This window comes from Asterias rubens, chromosome 15, assembly GCF_902459465.1.
Source record: "Asterias rubens chromosome 15, eAstRub1.3, whole genome shotgun sequence".
Lineage (NCBI taxonomy): Eukaryota > Metazoa > Echinodermata > Asteroidea > Forcipulatida > Asteriidae > Asterias > Asterias rubens.
In genome coordinates, this window is record NC_047076.1 from 13,472,813 (window position 1) to 13,497,665 (window position 24,853).

Below are 24,853 nucleotides of genomic sequence, written 5' to 3' on the forward strand. Positions count from 1 at the left end.
AAGTTTGAGATCGATCGGCCATCTGGGTCATGAGAGAATATTGAAAAACCGATTACAAATTTTGCATAAAAATGAATAAAACGCTTACTGAGCGATAAACTCCAAACGCCAAGTTAGATTATTTATTTCTCATAAAATATGCCATTTCAGACAGAAACATTGCGAGGGATGTTTTCTACTATCATCATCAATAGACCGTGTAAGTTTTATGTAAATCTGTGATCTTCACGATTTTTTGTTTCTTACCAATTCTGTAACGTTCCTTTAATTGTATTGAGACTAACTGATATGTAGAAGAGTAAACACGAGTTTCAGGCCTCGAACTCTATAGATAATTTAAACCATAATGCAAGATCGGGTTTCGATTTCACAAAGCACTACGATGCATTATAAGATGGGTTGTCAATATTACCATAGTGATTTGTATGGTGATGTCACACTTTGCTTAATTAAGACCAGTTTGTACCTAGAATCAGTCTTAATTAGCTCTGTGTAAAATCGAACCCAAAATACGTATCATTTTATTGTAAATGCACCTGTCCAAAATGCCCCTGTCTCAACTCAAACCATTTGACGTTATTAAAAAAAAAAAATTGACACATGTTTTTCTCACAAATGGTACCTTCATATGTACTGCATTTCCAATCTCCATGGTATAAAGCTGTTTGTTACAATACATTTATTTGTCAAATTTAACCAATAATTCAAGACCATACAGTGTTTTATGCCGCTGTTCCCAAATGAAACTATTGTATAAAAAAGTTCCACAGGTTGTTTTTTTGAAAACATAGTACTTTCTAAATGTACCACTCTGTTTCTATCATTCATGGTATAATGCAAGACCATAAAATGTTATTAATTTTTGTATTATTGTAAAATGTCCCTGTCGCAAATGAAACCACTTTCACTGTTGTATCTATCAAAATGTGCAACATGGTTGTCTTCAAAACGCAGTACCTTTCTATACACGTACCTCTATGTTTCCATTATCCATGGTATAAAGTTGTTACAATAAATTTATTAGTCTGATTCTAAGGTCGACCTAAGGAAGTACTTATTTGACCTCAGCTCGTTGACCTTGTTTCCAGGGGGCGTCCATGTTTCAAGAAGTAGCAGAAAGATTTATCAGGACTTTTCGGAGTTTGGTTTTACGGCTCCCTGGATGGCCATCTTTATACGCAGCACGTGTTCCTGAGGTTCCGGGTTGAGTATAGGGTGACGACCAGAGTAAGTCATTGTTTGTTGTTAAACTCTTACGGATTTAGCGGATGAAAAGGACTGGAAACGTTTGGTAATTGTAAAAAAACCAATGTTCTCACTTGGTGTATCTCAACATTATGCATAAAATAACAAACCTGTGAAAATTTGGGCTTGATTGGTCATCGAAGTTGCAAGAAAGTAATGACAGAATTAACACCCTTTTGTGCTTCTAGATGCACGACAAAGGCTTCAGGCCTGAAGTCTTTCTCATATTCAAATAATTGTAATGATTAGTTACCATTATTTTTATTTTAAAAAAATCGTTTCTCACAATTTGGTATACTATCAACAGCTCTCTGTTGCTCATTACCAAGTAGTTTGTTTGCTCATATTGATATAGTGAGTAATTACCAAACGTGTCCAGCGCCTTCAATCAAGGAGTTGGTTTCCTTCCGGCCTTGCCGTCAATGTAGATGAGTGTATAGGAGAATGCCCCCCCCCCCCAACATAACAATGTAAGTGTTCCTGATGTCAACAAACTCTCCCCCAACCTTTCCCAACTGTATTAAATATGTTAGTACTGTTCGTGTACTATTAAACAGATTGCAACATCTGACGTCATCAATATGCAATGCAATCAGAAACCTGCATTTCTTCAAATAGTTAAAGTAGATAAAACAGTTTGCAAAAGAAAGAGAGACAATAAACTCCCCGGGAAGAAGGTTGTTTTCCATATCAAAAGTTCTCCAACGTCCTCGTACTCAAAACTCCAAACATATGGCCAGTATCATAAGTCTGTGTTATCTGCGCATGTGCATTATCCGGGTTTTCATCTCATCATAGCGGCTGTTTGTTGATGGTGATGATGGTGATGGTGAGAGGCGTGCATGTGTGGATGGTGGTGAACCATTGGACTCATATCAGTCATTGTATGTCTCTGTCCAGAACGCATCGGCTGCAGGAAGAAAAGAAAGAGAAAAAATTATTCATTAGAATAAACAGTAAAACTTGGATTGTCTTTTCTGATTACCCTTAAAGGCAATCTCCAATATGACGTAATATTCAAAAGTAATTCATTGTAGAAAATTTACATAAATTTTTCATTTATAACTATAATGGCAAGCTAAGTTCAGGCTAGCTAGTTTCTTAGTAACTAATCAGGAAATCCCACCATCCTACAGTCCCGGTTTTCCTTTCGCGCCAAAGATAGCAACCCGCATTAATTTTGATTAAACCAAGACTCCGGTGATTTATACACCGCCAGGAGCTGAGCGTGTCATATGCCGGGGCGCGACGGAGGAAATTACGGGTGTCTAAACCGGAGCTCCCCGCTCAAATCCCCGGAGATCCCAGAAGTTGTAATACGATCCTGCACCAAATATTATATGGAGATTATCTTGGCGAACCTGTCTGTATACTATGACCTCGGTTGGATTGGGGTTTCCATACTGAAGGAATGGACTGTGTTAAGTTTTCATCTCATGACCTTAGTTTGCTGTCGTTTTTATTGAGGCAGTTTTTGACGAAACTGTAAATACATCTTCTTGATATAACATGTGGATTGTTATTAGTTTTGACAGTAAGCTTTAAATGTAATTTTTGTGAACAAGTTGTACACGTTTGAACAGAGCGGCAACCATGTTAGGTAAGAATGAATGTGCGTGATGGCACTGGAAATAAGGTCAACTTTAAACTGGCAAAGTGGCAGGCATCACCATACTCAAAATGAAACCCACTGTAATTGCCATGGTGCTCTGTGCTTTTGCTGTGACGCCATTTGCAAAGTTCCAATACAAATTTACACTTTCCTCGTAGAAGTGCCCCATTATAAAGGCAAAATGCCATGCCTCTTCGAGAGCGATGTTCGGTGCCTGAACTTGTCAGTTTTGGAAAAGAGAGTCACCAGTGGCAGTGGTGCACGCCCCCTCCTAGTCTGTCTGTTTTTTAAAAGATGTGAATTTTTATCAATAGCCGTGCTGATTTAAAGGGGCAGTTGGCACTCAGGACAACCTGCTGTTCTGGTGTTTTATTATGCATTTAACTTGAACTGCACCAGCTGTATCCCCGTCCTCCAGCCCCCCCCCCCCCCAGCCCCCCCCCCCCCCCCAACCCTGCCCTTCGAATGCCCAAAAGATAGTTTTAGGTGCGGCACTTAATCTATCCTCCAATAAGTAGGCTTATATATCCATCCAAAGTAGTATTAGCTTTACAATCTCAGTTCTTAAAAAAATGCTTGCCTTCAGTTTTTTGATATTTTAGTCGTCGTGGCGCTCTACTTCCAATCGACCCCCAACTACTTTACTGCCAATGTCATCAATATAATAATCCGGCCCCTGGATACGAGGTTATTACCGAATTATAAAAACCGGTCGTCATCAAAGAACGCCTGTCCCGCTGGTGACAATCACGCAAGGCCAAGTCTCGAACATTTTTCATAGGCCTTATAATGATATTAGTAAAATGCTACCTATGCAATTTCACCGTATATAAAGATAAACAAAGTAAAATAGTATGATAATAAAAAAGGACAATTCGGTTGTCAAAGACCAGTATTCTCACTAATTGTTCTTAATGTGCATAAAATAACACATTTTAGGAAATTTGGGCTGAAATTAGTCATCGAAGTTGCAAGAAAATAATGAAAGGGAAAACGCCCTTGTGTGCTTTCAGATGCCCAAGAAATCCTTCAGGTCTCAAGTCTTTTTAAGATTCAAATACTTAAATGAGAATTTACCTCTTTCTCGAAAACTACTTTACTTCAGAGGGAGCCGTTTCTCACAATTTTGTGTACTATCAACAGCTCTCCATTGCTTGTTACCAAGTAAGTTTTACGTTAACAGATTTCTTTAGTAGTTACCAAACATGTCAAAACAAATCATTCAAAAATGTTGACTATACACGGGAGCTGTGATCAATGCCTATTCTCTGCATTCAGTAACATATCGGACATAAAAATGCTCAATTAATGTATACTGACCTCACAAGAAAAAATGATATCAACTTTGATAGAGCAATTACTAACTATGCTAACGATCTTTTAAAAAGCTTCATCATTTTGTTCCTCCGTGACACCCTTATTGTTTTATACATTAATTTTGTCTAATCACAAACCCATCTCTTAAAGTCACCTGGAAATAGAATTTTTTTTTTCTTTCAAACATAAGAGTATATGCTTACGAACAATAAAACAATTTTTTAGTAATTGTTTGTCACGATTTATATGTTTAAAAAATATATAAAGTTGTTTGGGGGGCTGACTCCGCCTACCCCTTTTGTGACGTCAATCGAGGCAGACTTTGCCTGCAATGCGTATAGTAAACACACGTGCAAAGTACATGTACGTCCAAGTCGTGAGTTGGTACATTTCAAAAAGTGTTTTTCTGCATTCAGCAGCAATACACCCGGTCGGCATTGCCGGGGAAAAAAAAAAAGAAAAACAATTCTTTTTGAAACGTACAAACTCACGACTTGGTCCGTACATGTACTTTGCAATTATGTTTACTCTACGCATTACAGGCAAAGTTTGCCTCGATTGACGTCACGAACAGCGCCCTCTCGGGTCGGGGTCTACTCTTAAATTTGTAAATAACATAAGAACTGATTTTTTTTAAACCTTAGTTAACTGTTTATTCACATTCCACTCATCAAAACACATATATTAGTGACAAAAGCTTTATTTTGAAAAATACCACTTCCAGGTGACTTTAAAAATGTTATCTACGAGATCCGGTTAATAGTCGTTTAAACCATGGATGAAGAACATAGACTAAACCATGTGGTTAAGATATTATGTAAATATAAAATACGATACCAGACTAAAGAAACACCCCAGTCATGCATCCTTCTATATAATTTAACGATCCATGGTAATGCATCTCACCGTTTCATTCAAATTTAGCGCGCCCGTTAAACGCGTCGCTGCAACCCACTGTGTTACCAGCTACCGGCCGCTGCACGCGCCGAGCTGACAACCACATCCCAACGGTTGAAATATGAACCCGTGCCCACGGCTAAAATGTCTCCGATTTGTTTACAAATGGGAGAGTGATTGGGAATCCACATGGGGAAATTGCTTTGTACTGGTCTAAGTGTTTTTTAAACGGTTTACAATGCGTTTTAACAAGGATACCATAGTAAGAGTTTATGAGGCGTTATCAATTAGGCGGTTTCACTGGATGAAAAGAAGTTGCTGATAGTATCAGAATCTGACCTTTGACCTGTGTATTTATGTGCATAAAATTTACATCAGCCAATCATACTGACCATCAGACAGTGCTTTTAACCAATCAGAACATACTTTTGGGAGTAGCTTAAATGTCTTTGGGTGTATTTTTTTTGTATTTGTCCATAAGCCACCAACATTTAACAAATTCACAATCCGGTATTATGAATTTAAAACTGTGAATCGGTAATTATGAACTTAAAATTGTGAATATGTTATATAGTAACCCAAAATTAGCAATATTTTCAGCAAATCTGGGGGAAAAATGGAAAGAAGCTGATATCAACTGACAATGGCAGGTTTGGGTGTCAGTAACCACCCAAAAAAAAGTAAGGGCCAATTGGGGTGGGGGAAATCGTTTCCCAGGAGGGTAATTAAAACCCGGGGTTTAATGGCCCAAAGTATGTTGTGTTTAGTATCAAATGAAAGGAAATTTAATTTAAACTCATTGTGTGGAGTTCATTTTGTCATGTTATTATCCTGTGAAAAGTTACACTTAATTGAAGATGTGGTGATTGTTAACACAGGATCAACGAGGTCATAACACAATTCCTATGTAAAAACCTTAAAACTATTATTACACGTTACCTGAATGGAAATATATAGCGAGACTGTAGTATTGTACGGAAGTAACTCTACAAAGGACCGGACTTTGGAAAAGTAGAAACTGATGTTCACGTTAGGTTTTAGTTTCTTTTGCCACTTTGGACGATGGATTAGCAATAAAACCTAAGACCACTTTAAAATCACTCATGTGTTTCTCAAATACTCATTGCATAATCCCACCAACGCCCACCATAATATTTTACGATCCTCCAGATATTTTATCTCATGTCAAGAAGACGATCAGACTTTGAGACAATGTCATCTTCTCATCCAATCACCATGGTAGAATGAGCCTACAAACATAACACTACTGACAATGCTTGCTGCCAAATATTTGCGCCTAAAATCCTCTCTGAAGTTTGGGTGTTGGTCGAAGCAACCCAAGTCATAAAACTGAATTACGCCCGAGCACATGCACACCGAACGACCCGTCTCCCTACCGAACGCAGCCGCCCTGAGACCCACGGGCTTCCGCACTACCAACAAGGCCACTCCCGGAGGTCACATCGTCTGTATAAATTATCTCGTTATATTTCTGAGCACTTAATGGCTTTCTGACTTTCATTTTCTTTTGGTCAGTAATGCCTTGAGAAAGTGCAAGAAGGAGCCTGGTCGTCGCGATGTGGCTTGAAGTCGTGACAGATACGAATGGACAACTGGTTGGTTGTGTGAGAGAGAGAAAGTTGTGCAAGTCGGGTAAATAGTTTATTGATAGTTGGCATCTGTCACCTTATAACACAAAAATAACTTCATTTATTAGTGAGCATTGCAATATTACCTCTTCCGGTGGGTTTACCTGGTAATACCATGGAGGTAGATGGTAACACAGATACAATAAGGACTGTGATGTACATATAGGACCAGAATAAAATTGGACATTTAGTTACTGAATCACAATTTCTTGATTTGTGTAATTCATAATCGTACACGTTAAACCAATGTTTGAACGAACGAGATTGGTTGTTGCCAGCTTGGTGTTTATATCCCCTTGTGGGAGTTTGCCGAGTTCCCTTGACGGGATGATTATATAAAACAAACAAACAGACCAAGAAAGGAATCTCACAAAACAAAATTTATCAAACATATTCTTAAAACTGTTTCAATTCCAGTTCATGCTTTGATTTTTTTGATTTTTTTTTTTTATGTACAAACCCAGAAAGAAATCGCTAACGTGCTAAAGACTTTTTCATTTCCAAATCATGCTGGGGGATCCTTTTTCAAGTAGTTACACAACTCAATTCTTCTGTTCAAATGGAAGTTCAAACTATGGCAGGTTTGAACTCCAAGACCGAAGACCACTAACGTCAAATTAGATGTGGCATGTATAGTTCCCTGCATACCACTATACCCTCATCGTTAGGAAATCAGAATGGACCAGTCTACTTCTCTGTCAGTCATGATTTGAAGTTACAAGTGCGATTAATTTGAGAAGTAAAGTCCAAGCATTACTACTGGTGTATGCTACGGGGGTATATGCAAACCTTATATAGTCTGGCTAGTCTCGTCTAGTCCCCAGCCACCATATATCCCCAGGCGTTCTATAAGTTCCCATCAATGCAAACACGTAAGAACCAATACTTTACCCTTCATTCACGCGTTATTGAACCTTTTTAAGACCTTTGAGATTTGGCCCAGTAGCGTGGAGTTATCACGGGCCATAGAATCGCGTCGATAGAGCAGTCTTTGAGAAAACACCGAGGTAAGGTGCGAAATGATGTGAGTTTGCTCCCCTGGGGAAAGTGACGGAAGACGGTACTAGAACACCTGCCAACTAGGTATATCCTAAACTCTTCGTAGATTAGCGATAATGAGTTGAGAGTTGAAAAATATAAAGCTGACGATATCCTTTCATAGTATTAATAATATCTTTCTCTTTTAAGCACACGAAGTACTACTAGCAAAATGCTTACCAGACAGCCAAATAATCATGTCACATGTACATTTTATGGCTGGCATACTGCTCATTTGGTTAGCAGACTTTTGTTAAGCAATATGTTCTGCAACTCTATGAAATTGGGCCTCGATTGATAAAGCCCAAGCTTGCACTCTGCGTCAAGCTACGCCTTCATTATAATTTTACGATCGATTCAGACAACCCGCACAAAGTTTGACGAAGTTTCGCGCTGACATTTAAATTTATGACAAGAATTTATTGAACAAGTTTTTTTTTACTCGCGTTAACCACACCCCTCGGTCATCCTCCTAACATCTGGTTAGCACATGCTGGCATTAAAACCATAAACACACCAGCAGAGAAACCAAATAATACGAGAAAAGGTAAATTTATACGAAACGACCGGGATCGGTATTGACCTGGCGTGTCCCGAGGGACGGGGTGACGGGTGGAGCGCGGCGAGAGGACGGGGGAGCAGTGCGTAGGAGAGGGTAGTTGGGACAACATTCAACGGTCTAATAACACCATGGAGACAAATAGACTGTGAATTAAATGAAAAAATCTACAAGGCATGGTGCTCGATGAATGAAGAGATAAAAATTAAATTGTCAAAATAAACTTAAGAGATATGTCAATCATGATATCGGCCATCTTGGATAAGAGCGAACCATGCAGTTTAATTAGTCTGGTACCTGTGACATAGTGATGATTTATGGGTTGTATCAACCTATACAGTTAGGAAACTAGGCTGTCTTCATCATCCTTGACTACACGCTTCATCGCATTCTGCTTATAATGTCTGCAGCAATTTCAATCATTTTCTTTCCCTTAAATATCAAACTGCATATTCCAGCAGTGGCCTTGTTCTATTTATAAACCATCTTTACATCCAATTATAAGAAATCAGAGTTTTCGTTGTTTTAGAGTGTAATGCCGAGCATATGTTTCTAAATGTCAGTGTCACCAGGAAAATGAGCTCAAGTTACTGAGTTTGAACGAGTGGGGGCGCTGTTTAAAAAAGTGTACCCTATCTACCTCATTAATGTGGGAAAATGATGGTTTTTTTTATGCAAGTCGCCGACACACAAAGCCTAAAGTCCATTTCAAGGTGTGGGCTACAAAAACAAAATACCAGAGGCCGTTGCCACCTACTCCTGGGGCTGAAACAGGGTTACCCTCTACAGTCCATGCGGATGGAGGCTTGGTTCATCCTTCAGAAGCATGGCTGCTAGAGCAGAAAGCACTACCTCCCGATCATTGTTTACGTGTCTTGCTTAAAGGATTTGGGTACTTTTTCAAAATGTCCATATATTTACATTAAACTTACAGGGTTTGAAGATAATGATTGTGGAAAGCTTCCCTTCAATACTGAGGTGCTGTAGTTTTTGAGAAATGAGTAAAAAAAAAATCATGAAAATACGTTTGTAAATGATTCAAATAATTTTCGTCTCACGAGACGAACATCATTTTCATGACATTATTTTACTAATTTCCCCAAAACTACAGCACCTCAGTACGTAATATTTTCAGGGAAGCTTTCTACTATCATTATCTTCAAACTGTGTAAGTTTGGTGTAAATCTGTGGACATTGTGTTTTTTGTCCTACAAAAGTTACATACACCCTTTAAGGACACACAAATTAGTGACAAGTTGCTTACTTACCAACACTTCATTGCTTTAATAATTAGTCTATGAATATTGTTTTGTCATTTAGCATCCGAGAATGATTATGCTAATAGGGTCGAAACGTCGGGCCGTTACATATGCTAAGCTCATTAATTAATAAAGAAAACACTACCAGAAAAGATAACTGATCCTATCTTCTATATATTGTAATCCTACATACCAAAGTTGGGATCATTGAAACATCAATTATACCAACCACTTAAAGGCAGTGGACACTATTGGTAATTACTCAAAATAATTATCATCATAAAACCTTAATTGGTGACGAGTAATGGGGAGAGGTTGATGGTATAAAACATTGTGAGAAACGGCTCCCTCTGAAGTGACTTGGTTTTCGAGAAAGAAGTAACTTTCCACGAATTTGATTTCGAGACCTCAAGTTTAGAACTTGAGGTCTCGAAATCAAGCATCTGAACGCACACAACTTCGTGTGACAAGGGTGTTCTTTATTTCATTATTATCTCGCAACTTCGACGTCCGATTGAGCTCAAATTTTCACAGGTTTGTTATTTTATGCATATGTTGAGATACACTAAGTGTGAAGACTAGTCTTACCAATAGTGTCCACTGTCTTTAACCTGTTCTCCTTAAACTTACGACCATCACACATGCGCAAGAAAACGACACAGCTGCGAGATCCCTTGAGAGTACCTCGAGAAGTCGTGAGATTTTGATTCATTAATGAACTGTTGGTGTTAACGTAGCCACCACAACAAGGCGATTTATTGGGTTAACGTGAGAGGGTTTAATTAATGGAGCGAAGTGGCCTCGTTTGATAGGCTGGTGTCTGGGGAATTCTTGTCAGAAGATAAAATTCAAATTAAACTGAGTTCGTGGTATTAGTCCCCTACGGTAGACAAAGACCACGTGTACAACTCGCTAATTAGCTGTCAATTGTTGGCGACTACTTCAAACCAGAAGCACCATAGACCAATCCTGTAGGTCCACAATTGGTTCCTTGATTAGGGAATTAGTCTTTTCTTTCTTTAGATGTTTAACTTGGTGTTGGAATCAGTATTGCTAAAATAAACTGCGTTAAACTATTTGTTGATTGGTTGGTAGAAGTGTTGGTTTCGAAATTATGAACGGCGTTATTCAAAGTTTCTTTTGGTTTTACAAATTCCCAGAATAAGAATAATGACATGAACTCGTACCGTGCACGAAATAAATATCTAGTAATGATTAGCATAATATGGACGCTGTAACTCTCCAAATACAGCAAATGTTTCTTGCTAACTATAGGTTTTGTTTTGTCAGGCATGGCAAAACAAGCCTTTACTGCTAGTCTGTAGATGCTCCCGTTTGGTTTGCTCCGTCTCTATTTCATTATTTCATTTTCATTATTTATATTCTTGACCAGTTCTTGGATGTCTTTGACTTAAAGACACTGGGCACAATGGTTAATTGTCAAAGACCAGTCTTCTCACTTGGTGCATCTCAACATATGCATAAAATAATAAACCTGCGAAAATTTGAGCTCAATTGGTCGTCGAAGTTGCGAGATAATAATAAAAGTAAAAACACCTTTGTCACGCGAAGTTGTGTGCTTTCAGATGCTTGATTTCGAGACCTCACATTCTAACTCTGAGGTCTCGAAATCAAATTCGTGGAAAATTACTTCTTTCTCGAAAAGTACGTCACTTCAGAGGGAGCCGCTTCTCACAATGTTTTATACCATCAACCTCTCCCCATTACTCGTTACCAAGTAAGGTTTTATGATAATAATTATTTTGAGTAATTACCAATAGTGTCCACTGCCTTTAACAAGAATTTGTACTTAATTTGTTTATTATTCTCATTTTCACCGAATATGGAAAGAAATGTTGATTGAATTGGAAAACAAAAGTTGAAAAACGTGGAAATAGACGATTCAGCCGGATATGATTATTAGTGGAATGATTGAAGATCGGTTCCGGGGTGCAGACTATTCACTGCCTGGTCGTCTACCGTATTATTCGCATTTATGACGGCGTCTGTTTGCAATCAAGCCCCGCTATACGTTCACGAGTCAAATCACTGCTCTATTTACAAAGGTCCATCGGGACGAATTAGTGGTCCCTTAATAGCTGTACTCTAGCTGGTAGTCATGCCATGGGAGACCTGACTTTGTCTGAGGGTTGTGATACAGAATTTAAGGGCAGGGCTGGGAACCATTGATGTTTTATTGTGTGGATGGACCCTACTTCACATCGGGTAAAAGATGATGACAAATGACGTCACAAGGAATCTTTGTCTATCGTTTCCGATCAGCATGTGGACTAGAAAAAGGCTGAAAGGTCAAGGAACAGTAAGATGTTTCATTGTGAATATTGAGCAAGTCTTCTTGGTGGAGGGCAAATAAAGGAACACCATCTTGTGCTTCCATTTGAGTCTTGTAAAGCAAGGTAAAAACTTGAACTGTGATATAATTCGTAGGTTATTTATATTGTCATAACGCACAGTTATGCATAACTGTTATGACAAGGCCTTCCAACAAATTTGCCCTGTTCTCCGGAATAAACAACCCAATTCCATGGAACTTTGAGTTGTCCTAATGTTTAATCATTGTACAACTGTACATATATTTCATCTATTGCCGAAGCGCCATGAATAATGTAATTTAGAACGACGCTTATTAATCAATCCATTATTTCTTTTTTTTTAATGCTTTTTCATTGGTTACTTAAAAGTAACCAATGAATCTACATCCATTGTTAGAATCCAGTGATAAAATGGCAATGGGACGCCATAATTGTGTCAAAACCATAAATGTTTGATATATGTATTTCAGTAATGATTAGCATCTCACTTCACACCCAAACACTTGTTAAGACATGCGCGAGAACTGATCCGCTGTAAAGTCCAATAATCACGAATCATCATTCAACATAACACAAGGACAACCAATGACCAGGTGCCCCATGCAACAAACCTCTAAAATGGCGCCCTTCTAACATCTGTCTTATTTCATCTCTCACTGCAATCTGAACTTCACAATTCCCACTTGAAAGTGTCAACAACTATTATCCACCAGAAAGCCTGACCATTCCGCTCGATCCATCACATCATGAAACCGTTTTCCCAAAACTGCCTTGTGATACAATCCAGAGTCCAGCCTCCATTCTTATTGGATTGCAGGCTATTTTGCTCTGTGGACCCGCAAAACCACAATACCAAAATCCCCAGTGGTCCTTAAAAAAAGTCTTAAAAGTTACTAGCATACTAGCAAATCAAGCTTTAGAAGAACTGGACGCTATTTTGTGATAATTATTCAAAATAGTTGTTAGTTACTTATAAACTTACTTGGTAACGAGCAATGGAGAGCTGTTGATAGTTTAAAACATTGTGAGAAACAGCTCCCTCTGAAGTAACGTAGTTCTTGAGAAAGGTATAATTTCTCACTCAAATATATGAAAGGACTTCAAGCCCCACGCCCTTTTAACCAATAATTGAGCCCAACTTTTCACAGGTTTGTTATGTTGGGATACACCAACTGTGAAGGCTAGTCTTTGACAATTACAAAACGTGTTCAGTGCCGAAAATTGTGGACTCTCTCGAACTACACGTAAACACTTGTGTTGCTGCTACGCCAAACAACAGATTAGCAACCAATAAAATAAAACTCCCAAAGGTACCTTAACCAATAATTCCTCCTCATTTTGTTGCAACATTTTGACTCTCCTGAATTCCTGGGGAAAAGTTTGAAGAATAATGTCGCCAAGATGACAGGAATCCTTGGAGACGAAAAGCAAATCATCCTTTAATGGTGGAGTCAGTTGTGAGGAGCTGGTTGAACATCAGAAAAAGGCACGAACATTCATGAATGCGTCAGATTAATGGGGAGCACAACGGCTCTTAAAGTCCTTGGGATGGACACAGCTCTCTTACAGTCAAGTGTTGAGTGTTGTCATGAAATAAAGGGATTCGAATTGTGACGTTGACTCAGAGGTCAACTACCTCATTTGCATATCAGAGGCTTTTCGTGATTAGAATAACAACAAAGCCCAAAGCCGTGAATTTTTAGTTGCATTTTCTTTGACAAATACAATTTTTATAACAAAAATAAAATAACTACTTGCTTAAATTATTTATACTAAGTAATGAAAAGTCCGTACAAGGTCAAACAACGAATTCATAGAACCGGTCTTTAAAACATCCCCAATGTTCCGGTTCTGACTCATCGGAGTCTCAAGCTTTAGGCTGCGTGTAGAGTGAACCAAATCTGTTGATAATTTGGTCACCGTGGTTAGACTGCAGGACTTAGAATCACAAGGTTGTGGGTTCGAATCCTACCAAGCTAACTTTGGTCCAGTGGTTAGACTGCAGGACTTAGAATCACAAGGTTGTGGGTTCGAATCCTACCAAGCTAACTGTGGTCCAGTGGTTAGACTGCAGGACTTGCAATCACAAGGTTGTGGGTTTGAATCCTACCAAGCTAACCGCTGAGTTCATCATGTCTAGAATAAGTGTTGTGGTCTATATTTACTGAATCACAATTTCTTGATTTCACTTCATAATCATAGACGTTAAAGGCAGTGGACACTATCGGCAATTGTCAAAGACTAGCCCTCACCGTTGATGTATCTCAACATATGCATAAAATAACAAACCTGTGAAAATTTGAGCTCAATCGGTCATCGAACTTGCGAGATAATAATGAAAGAAAAAACACATTAGTCACACGAAGTTGTGTGCGTTTAGATGGTTGATTTCGAGACCTCAAGTTCTAAATCTGAGGTCTCGAAATCAAATTCGTGGAAAATTGCTTCTTTCTCGAAAACTAAGTCACTTCAGAGGGAGCCGTTTCTCTCAATGTTTTATACCATCAACCTCTCCCCATTACTCGTTACCAAGTAATGTTTTATGCGTATAATTATTTTGAGTAATTTACCAATAGTGTCCACTGCCTTTAAACAATGTTTGTATGAGAGAGATTGGCTTTTGCAAGCATGGTGTGGGAGTTTGCCGAATGTCCCTTGATGGGAACATCATCTAAACAAACAAACAAACAAATGTGTGATTATCAATGCTTCCGGTTCTTTGTCGTTAAAACCTCTATCGACTCTAAATGAACAACATATGTTGATAAGTGACAGGAATCTGTGTAGAATTATTTTGTATTTATTGAATCTCATTGGAATTCAATATCAAAGAATAATATTCTCTTGAAGACCTTTAGAGCACACTGATCAAAACGTCGAGGTGTTAAAGCACTGGTTCTTCTGAGAACAACCACATCTCATGACCAGATTTATTACATGGTACCTCCACAAACCTCACTTGTACATTTTGAACAACCAAAAGTCAGCAATATTATGAACAGCTTTGGAAAGCCAGGGTTTTCTTTACTGTGGCGACACATTCTTTTGTTGTTGAGGATCTGTGTAACGTGATGAAGTTGTTGATGTTGACACATGATTTTTATTTCAGCATAATGCGTAATTCATATCTAATGAAATTATTTTTTGAGAACTGTTTTCCCCTAATAATGGCTGTAAGAATTCACAATAAAAAAACTCCACAGTGACGTGCCAACGTTTTTAAGTCAAATGACAAATTAGGTGTATACACTACCCATTATTCCCATCGGCGCCATGTAGGATAAGACCCCTGTAGCTCTACGGAAGAGCCTTAAGGTATAGGTCATGACCTGGGTCAAGGGTCGTGACCTTAGCGGTTTGATCAAAGCAAAGCGGTCTGCCCCGGATGTGCCTAATGTTCAATAATGTGTCAAGTAAGGAGGGAAGAGTTTCTTTTTATGAAAGTGATGAATTTGAACAGTGACACAGTTTGGCAGCATGTCAACAATTATGCCATTAAAGGCAGTGGACACTATTGGTATCTACTCAAAATAATTTTTAACATAAAACATTACTTGGTAACGAGTAATGGGGAGAGGTTGATAGTATAAAACATTGTGAGAAACGGCTCCCTCTGAAGTAATATAGTTTTAGAGAAAGAAGTCATTTTCTACGGAATTGATTTCGAGACCTCAGATTTAGAACTTGAGGTCTCGAAATCAAGCATCAGAAAGCACACAACTTCGTGTGACAAGGGTGTTTTTTCTTTCACTAATATCTCGCAACTTCGATGACCGATTGAGCTGAAACTTTCACAGGTTTGTTATTTTGTGCATATGTTGAGATTCACCACGTGAGAGGACTGGTCTTTGACAATTACCAATTGTGTCCACTGTCTTTAAAGGCAATGGATACTATTGTTAATTACTCAACATAAAAACATAACATAAAAACTTACTGGAGAGCTGTTGATATAAAACATTGTGAGAAACAACTTCCTTTTGAAGTAACGTATTTTTTTTTAGAAAGAGGTTAAAGGTTTTTTTTAATCACAATTTTTAAGAATTAACTAGTAGGCCTACATGAAATTACGAAGTTGAAAAATCTGCACTTTTTGTGGTTGTCAAACTATACATTTTGAAATTTTCACCGTTAGATTTGTCAACAGAGCCAACGGAAAAACTATTTCTAAACTTGGGACATTCCTCTGAAACGAAACTGGAAATGGTGACGACTTTATAATTGTGTTTTCATCCTTGTACGACCACGTAGGGTAAACTGCTGGCAAATCAGTCATGTAGAACCAAACCAAATTATTGTGGAGATGTTTCTTGTTACCTTTGCTTGGAAAAGAAGTGATTTTCCTCAATTAAACCTAAACTTACACCTGTTTATCCAAACTTCCAACTCGTCAAGAGATCAAACAATTATTCCACCAAATACCAACAGTCGACCCTCAAATCCCAAATAAATTATCAGCTGCAGAAAGATCTTCCTACACAAGAATTCCCAGCCGGGGTTTAAGAATGAATCTTTCGCATTTCAATGGTGTGTTTCCAGTAGCGTGATTGCGCCCTTGACTCCGCCGTAAACAGACGGCGTAGTCGTTAGCCGCGACCCGCTGACACCTTTGGCGCTCGGTAGCCGATTATTGCATGGATTTCTCGCATCAAAATCATATCTTCTCGAAGGTTGAAGGAGAGAAAGTACGATGACTTTTATCAACAGCTAAACTTATCTGTTCTTATACTTAGTATCTGAGAACATGCACTCCGTGGTGACGGTAAATGACCAATGTTCGCGTGACTATGTGAGACATGATCTGGTAAACCAATGTTTCCTTGTCATATGCCGTCATTCTGCGTCGAGACTGTAGCCACATTGGTGTATTACTTTTATAATTGACGTACGATACTATTTGTAAATCCAACCTATACATCCAGCAGAAAAATATTGTTTACATATTATCTCATCAAATCGTTTTTAAATTAAATAATTGACTATCGGTTTTCTCGGCTCCACGTTGCCTGATGGAAAATGACTTAAAACTATCACTATAGGAATAAAATAGCAGTAGATGTATGTTTGGAGTCTTAATTACCACAGTGTCATAATCATTCGGAATCAGACTGGCGCCACGTACACGCAACACAGCCATCAAAAACCTCAATCACCAACCCCCCGATTCAACCCTTCCCACATCAAAAACCAGACTCAAACCTCCATTCCATCACAACTTATACCCACTTAAACATTCCAAGACATCAGTTTCAAGTTCAAGTCTTAATTCTCATCTATAGTTTGAACTGCCCTCTCCCGCAAACAACTCAACCAGTGAACTGAGCAAGTTTTTGACGACGTCGGGTCTGGAACCCCACCTCAAACGACAGGTCTGTTTTTTACATTTCATAGACGATCGCCGCTGTACTTTTTCCCACTGTATTAATTCCATGGAAAGTCTACAGGACGAAGCTCCAAGGTCCAGGATTATACTCTGATATTATTATTATTATGAAAATTGATACAGCATCTGGAGAGGCATTTCTAATAATTAGAAGTCAGTTCTAACTAACGGTGGCCTTGAACAGTGGCACCTCAACGTAATATTTCCAATCATTCCTGGACCTGAATTAGCAGACCAAAATAGGAAACATTCCCACTCAACCATGATGCAATGTTCACATTTTACTGAAAACACAGTCAACAACAAACACCCAAACAGATTATAAAATAATTATTCTCACACAATCATGACGCAATTTTAAAGACACATTTGGTAATTGTCAAAGACCAGTATTCTCACTTGGTGTATCCAAACATATGCATCAAATAATAAACCTGTAGAAATTTGAGCCCAATTCGTCATCGAAGTTGCAACAAAATAGTGAAACACCCTTACATTTCTGTACCTTCAGTTGCCTAAAAAGGCTTCACCATGAAGTCTTTCTCATATTCAAATAAATTATTTTAGTGTGAAATTACCTCTTTCTCAAAACCTGTGTTACTTCCGAGGGTGTCGTTTCTCGCAATGTTTTATACTATCAACAGCTCTCCATTACTCGTTACCAAATAAGTTTTTATGATAATATATATGTTGAGTAATTATCAAATGTGTCCATTGCCTTTAACATTCTACTGGAAAACCAGGTCAACAACAAACACCCAGTCAATTCCATGAGGAAATAACAAACTACATTATCATTTTGATAACATTTTTGACTCAATACTTGACGGATGTGTTGGCATGTTTCCGATTTGATTGTAGCCTGACTCATACAATTTTTCAAGAAATTAAAACATTTCCTTGAAGGAAATTACTATATCCATATTTTCATCATTTTAGTTTGTTCACTATTGGTAATTGTCAAAGACCAGTCTTCTCACTTGGTGTTTATATCTCAACATGCATAAAATAACAAACCTGTGACAATTTGAGATCAATTGTTCGTCGAAGTTGCGAGATAATAATGAAAGAAAAAACACCCTAGGAAATTCGTGGAAAATTACTTCTTTCTCGAAAACTACATTACTTCAGAGGGAGCCGTTTCTCACAATGTTATATGCTATCAACAGCTCCCCCCCCCCCCCCCCATTAATCGTTACCAAATAAGGTTTTATGCTAATAATTATTTTTAGTGATTACCAATAGTGTCCACTGCCTTTAAATTCTGTAACATTAGTCCAACTGTTCCAACATACAATCGACTTCAATTCCTTCTCTGGATGACCCCAACCTCCCTGTCCCCACTGACGGCATCTATTTCTTAAACTGCACTTCTTTATACCTCTAGGCTACCTCATGGATAAAGGGTGTATAAGGTCACGAAGGAGGGGAGACACTTATGAAAAACAAACATAGGGATGATGGCGTGTTGTCCCAACAAAGTCCCCCCTGAAGGTTGCTGATTCACACTAAGCTATATCAACATTATACTCTCACAAGGTATGAATGTTACGATGGGTAAAAGCCAGTTGCGTACATATACCGCGATCTTCAGATTTAGTAGATTTTTTTCAACCATTCCCTTTTTAGGGTCTACGTTTTGGTGTGTGGAACAAGAACGGAAGCGCCTTGTCAAATGAGGAAAATTTTACAGGCAACTTGGAGGCTACCGACTGCAGTGCATGCAACAGGATCACTTTGGAAGCATATCAGTTCTTTTTTAGCAAAGTGCCTTTTTATAATATGTAGAAAACACAAATTTGTGGAACCAGGTTTTTTTTCTTTCTTCTTTTTTTCGCTGTTTAAACTGACTTGGAAACGAGCAATGGAGCCGTTGATAGTATACAGCAATGTGAGAAACAGCTCCCTCTGCTGAAGTAACGTAGTTTTTGAAAAAGAGGTATTTTCTCACTCAAATATGAAAAGACTTCATGCCTAAAGCCTTTGTAAGGCATTTGAAAGCACACAAACTTGGGGAACCATTGTGTTTTTTCTTTCATTATTCTCTTGCAACTTCGATGACCAATTAAGTCCAAACTTCCACAGGTTTGTTATTTTATGCGTATGTTGGGATTGGGATATATCGAGTGAGAATACTGGTCTTTAACAATTACCGAAGGTGTCCAGTGTCAGCAATATTATCTCCTTAGACTGTTATACATTTTCTGTTCTTCCTCCATGAAGTACCATTGCTCACGGTGGTATATAACATTGTGACTGCAAGGTCAACCCGATATATATGTTAAGAAGGGAATTCAAGTCTGCATCAGTAGTAGTACCGCTACAATGCCAGATGGTCGGCTGATTGCTGCCTCCCCTTCCAAACTGAAAACGATCTCCATATACCAAGAGGACTGAATCATCCCATGTCATACAAATTCACTTAATAATTCATCTATGTTCTTTAGCGACCATTAGGCCTAGCTTCACTAGGGTTCAATTGTAATGAATCACCATTAATAATAGCATGGGTGGCTTTACCTTTTGGCGCCAAAATGAAGATCTAACTCCTCATAATGATGTTTATGTGGTGTATACCTTGTACATGAGTTCTACATTGTACACGAGATAATATCCGGGAACGTCAAATGTCCTATATCGAAAAAGTAAAAGTGACATTCACTGTACTACCCTACGTGAATGTCAAATATCCAATATTGAGACCAAAAAAATAGTGACATTCACTGGACAAAACCTATGTGAATGTACAATATCCAATATTGAAAAAGCAACATTGAGATTCGCTGTACAAACCCGAGTGAATGTCCTATGTCCAAAATCGAAAAAGTAACACTGACATTCGCTGTACAATTTAACAAGCCTGTATGAATGTCCAATATCAAAATAAGATTCACAGTGATGTGAATATTATTTTATAACAAACTTTGATTTGAAATGTTTATGGGCCTAGCTCCCTAAAGAGTCATAGTTGACCATTCTCATGGGCCATTTGATGCAGAGGCATGTTAATCCCCTAGATCGAAACAATATGAAAGCTATTAACCCCGCACGACATGATTTAGTTATAAAAACCTACGATTTCAAAGATCCGTGGACAAATATTGTCATCAGCGTGCGCCGAGCCAGACGCTCCCCGGCCGAAAGTCATCACTGCCCCCATGTCCACTAGAGCGTTCAAGCCCGTCCATGCTCTCTCGGAGTTCGCATCCGATATCAGCGTTATGTTAATGGCACCCTCATGTTTGTCATCGGGCTTTGCGGGTAGTGGAAGATCGCAAACATAACTCTAGCTTCTCCCGATTATGTCAAGCTGGCTCTTGGTTTTAAAGGCAGTGAACACTATTGGTAATTACTCAAAATAATTGTTAGCATAAAACCTTCCTTGGTAACGAGTAATAGGAAGCTGTTGATAGTACAAAACATGGTGAGAAACGGCTCCCTCTGGAGTGATGTATAGTTTTCATTTTGAGACCTCAGAATTAGATTTTGAGGTCTCGAAATCAGGCATCTGAAGGTACACAACTTCGTGTGACAAGAGTGTTTTTCTTTCATTGTTATCTCGCAACTTCGACGACCAATCGAGTCCAAATTTTCACAGGTTTGTTATTTATGCATATGTTGAGATACACCAAGTGAGAAGACTGGTCTTCGAAAATTACCAATAGTGTCCAGTGTCTTTAAGAATTGTTGGGCAATGACTCTAATATGTCTCAGTTGTTTTCTGATTCAAGATGGCAGGAATGCTAATTTGCAATCAAAGTAGGAAAATATGGGACATCTGTTTCACGAAATCAATTGGATTTCGATTACAGGATCGTGCCTCATTTATTTTTGGGTTCCCCTTTATTGCCCCCCCCCCCCCCTCCCCGAAGGAGGATTTCATTATCCTCATCTAAAAATGGAACATCAATTGAGAAAATCTCTCTCATGTTTGGAGCTCCTGAGAGATTCTTAACGGAGAAATTCAAACAATTTTCCGCAGTGTATTGCTAGGAATTATCAACTTAGGGAGGCATTTCTGATGAGCATCATACTGGGTCTTGGCATACGGATGTACACTTTGACCCCTTAGCTACTAAAAAGTAAACCAGTTTGTTAAAATATTGTGCAGTCTGTGATATGTCAGAGAGCATTTAGAGACTCGTAATTACTGCATAGAACATTACTGCTAGATGGAATGGTTCTGTATGCGTTGCACTAAAACTATGGATGACAAATCGTTTCTGATGTAGCCAGGGTAGAAAGGCTTGACTAGTCATTCATTAGTAATAAGAAACTAGAAACCTATCCATTATAATCAAGTATAGAATGAACTTTATCTTTGCACTATTGCTTAGCACCTCAACATACATTGATCATGTGATAGTAATCACAACATAAAGTAGTCGGGAGGCATCTTCAGACAGACACTTCATCTTCACTTAATTAAGACACTGAACACTTTTGGTAATTGTCAAAAACCAGCTTTCTCACTTGGTATATCTCAACAACAAAAATAACAAGCCTGTGAAAATTAGTAAAAATCAAATTGTCGTAGTAAAGTTCTACCATCTTGCTCTATGCTCCTAAAGAGGTTGGAGCTATCACCAGGATTGGGGTCATCCTTACCCCCCCCTCCCCATAGCATGGGTTTAAGAACCACAACCATACACGTAGAATGTAGAAACACTTTGAGCAAACTGGGCGTGGCAGTAAGATGTGATTTATGCGTCCCATGGCATCAGTAGCTTCCACAACAGATTAAGACGATGCGTTGAGATTGTCACCACGTGGTCATAACTCTTGCGCAAGACGTTCGCATCTCCATGGTTTAAGTAGGGTCTACTTTTATTGCATGAATTCAAGTGCTCTGACTTGTTAGGAATTGTACAATAGTTTGATTTTCTAGAAAGAAATTCTCTCCCTATCCCAAATGCAAAGTTGATAGCAAATACAAGTTGTATGGGATTTGATACTCTGGACACTATTGGTAATTGTCAAAGACCAGTCTTCTCACTTGGTTTATCTCAACATGCATAAAATAACAAATCTGTGAAAATTTGAGCTTAATTGATCGTCGAAATTGCGAGACAATAGTAAAAAGAAAAACACCCTTGTCACACGAAGTTGTGAGCTTTCAGATGCTTGATTTCGAGACCTCAAATTCTAACTGTGAGGTATCGAAATCAAATTCGTGGAAAATTACTTCTTTCTCGAAAACTACTCACTTCAGAGGGAGCCGTTTCTCACAGTGTTTTATACTTTCAACCTCTCCCTATAACTCGTTTCCAAGTTACCAAGTAATTATTTTGAGTAATTACCAATAGTGTCCACTGCCTTTAAGGGAGTAGCATGGTGAGGTAGCAATGTATGTTTGGTTTGCAGTAACATCATGTGTATATCAACTTGCTGGGTAGAATATACAGTCAGGCTGTTTATGTTCATTTTTTACAAATTATTACACATGTGATTTATAACATACGGTACAAGGAAATATGAAAGGATGAACAATAGTTATACCATTCCATAAACCATTATTTTGTTTATTTGTTAATTTATTTAAAGTTTATTTAAGTAAATATTGTCTATTGTAGGCTTTTGAACCAATTGAACCAATATCCAATGATCACCAACACATGGCGAGAACATGGAGAGGTTTGCGGCTTGTTAAGGAGGCTACGACCTCAGGGAATAAGTCTTTAGGGAGATCGGTAAAAAACAACTCGAGCAATAAAGAATCGTTTTGATTCAATCTTTATATCGCCGTGTTTTGATAAGTGTAGAAAACAAACCAATGACGTCCATCAGCGTTTCTTGTTCAGCTTTACTTGAAATTATGATTCGATTTTGAGCATTTCATCCATGGTTCGTCAATGCGCAATTCCGGGGCTGGAATTACACGTAGGCTATGGCATATGTTGCCCCAGGTCATGGCCTTGGTGCCCCTATACCCTTCAACAATTTATCCATAGACTTAAAGACAGTGGACACTATTGGTAATTACTTAAAATAATTATTAGCATAAAACCTTTCTTGGTGACGAGTAATGGGGAGAGGTTGATGGTATAAAACATTGTGAGAAAGGGCTCCCTCAGAGAAGTGCCATAATTTCATTTCATAAAGTGATTTTTCACAAATTTGATTTCGAGACCTCAGATTTAGAATTTGAGGTCTCGAAATCAACCATCTATAAACGCACACAACTTCGTGTGACAACGATGTTTTTTCTTTTTTCATAGTTATCTCACAACTCAGACGACCTATTGAGCTCAAATTTTCACAGGTTGGTTATTTTATGCATGTGTTGAGAATGAGATACACCAAGTGAGAAGACTGGTCTTAGACAATTACCAATAGTGTCCGATGTCTTTAAATTGAACCATATAATATCATCCCAAAGAGCAAGGACAGAGATAATCATAATTATAGTGGTGCAGCGGGTATCACAAAAATGTTGGTTCGAATCCCCCAGCTAACCGCTGGTTTCACAATGACTAGAATAAATATTGTCGTCTATTCACTGAATCACAGTTTCTTGATTGTGAAATTCATAATCACAGATGTAAACCAATGATTGTATGAGAGAGATTGGCTGTTGCCGAGTTCCCTTTTTGGGAAGATCATGTAAACAAACCTTCTGTCACTTCTAATTCTATATGATTTTAATTATGATTATTTTGATTTCTATGATTATGATATGAATACTTACCGGTCCCTTTGAAACGCTATGACTTCCTCCTCTCATATGACTCAGGCAGAAAGTACAAATGATTCTCGGCCCCTGATCCCCATGACCAGCTCGACCTACCATAGCTCGATGCATGCAAGGCTGTTCAATCTCTTCATCCCCCACCACCAGCAAAGTCCCAAGATGGCGGATATAACTCGTAGCTAATCGTAGAGTCTCAATCTTAGATAGTTTGCGATTCTTCGGTTCTGTTGGGATAAGATCTCGTAGTGTCGTAAAGGCCGAGTTGACGCTGTGCGTGCGGTCTCGCTCCCGGGCGTTTGCAGCGACCCTCGGGTGGTGGCCGTCCTCATCCGGCCCGCTCGTACTTATACTCTTGGACTTTCGTCTTCTACCTTTGGTTTTCTTTCCATCTTGATCTGATCTGTCTGTTGAGCAGGAACTCTCACTCCCTGAGCCAAGCTCCTCGCAAAGTTCTGCTTCGGCTGCTGCGAAGACTTCATCCATTTTACGTTTCGACATGATGTTCACCTCTGTGTTTTCTCTTCGGCACTTTCACTGACTCTGCCACTCATACACGGAGCACAGTATTATTGCTCAGGAAATCTGACTGTAATGATGGGCAGTATAAACTGATGTTGAGCCTAGCAACCTTTTCAAGTCTGTTTTGTGATGATGCAAACGCAGTTTGTGCTCCCACCGTACATCTAGTCAACCAAGAGGGACCTCTTCGAGATATAACTTGATAAAAAATAACCTCAGAATTCTCCTTCTAAGTAGCCCTGTCCCTTTGAGAGTTGAGCGTGTAGCTGTGATGTACTTGATGGGGTCGTTTCGCTACACTAGACGGTAGGTCATCAGCCTCGTGCTTGCTCCTCGATATCCTATCGGTCA

General features: G+C 38.7%; 1 protein-coding gene across 1 annotated transcript; it reads right to left on the reverse strand.

The window, feature by feature from the left end:
* Positions 1 to 581: 581 nt before the first annotated feature.
* LOC117299816 (transcription factor 15-like) lies at positions 582 to 24,853 on the reverse strand. Its single transcript, XM_033783340.1, has 2 exons — positions 23,981 to 24,853; positions 582 to 2,155 (listed from the first exon to the last, which is right to left on the reverse strand). Exons 1-2 carry the CDS (start codon positions 24,479 to 24,481, stop codon positions 2,030 to 2,032), a joined length of 627 nt encoding a protein of 208 aa, XP_033639231.1. The 5' UTR covers positions 24,482 to 24,853; the 3' UTR covers positions 582 to 2,029.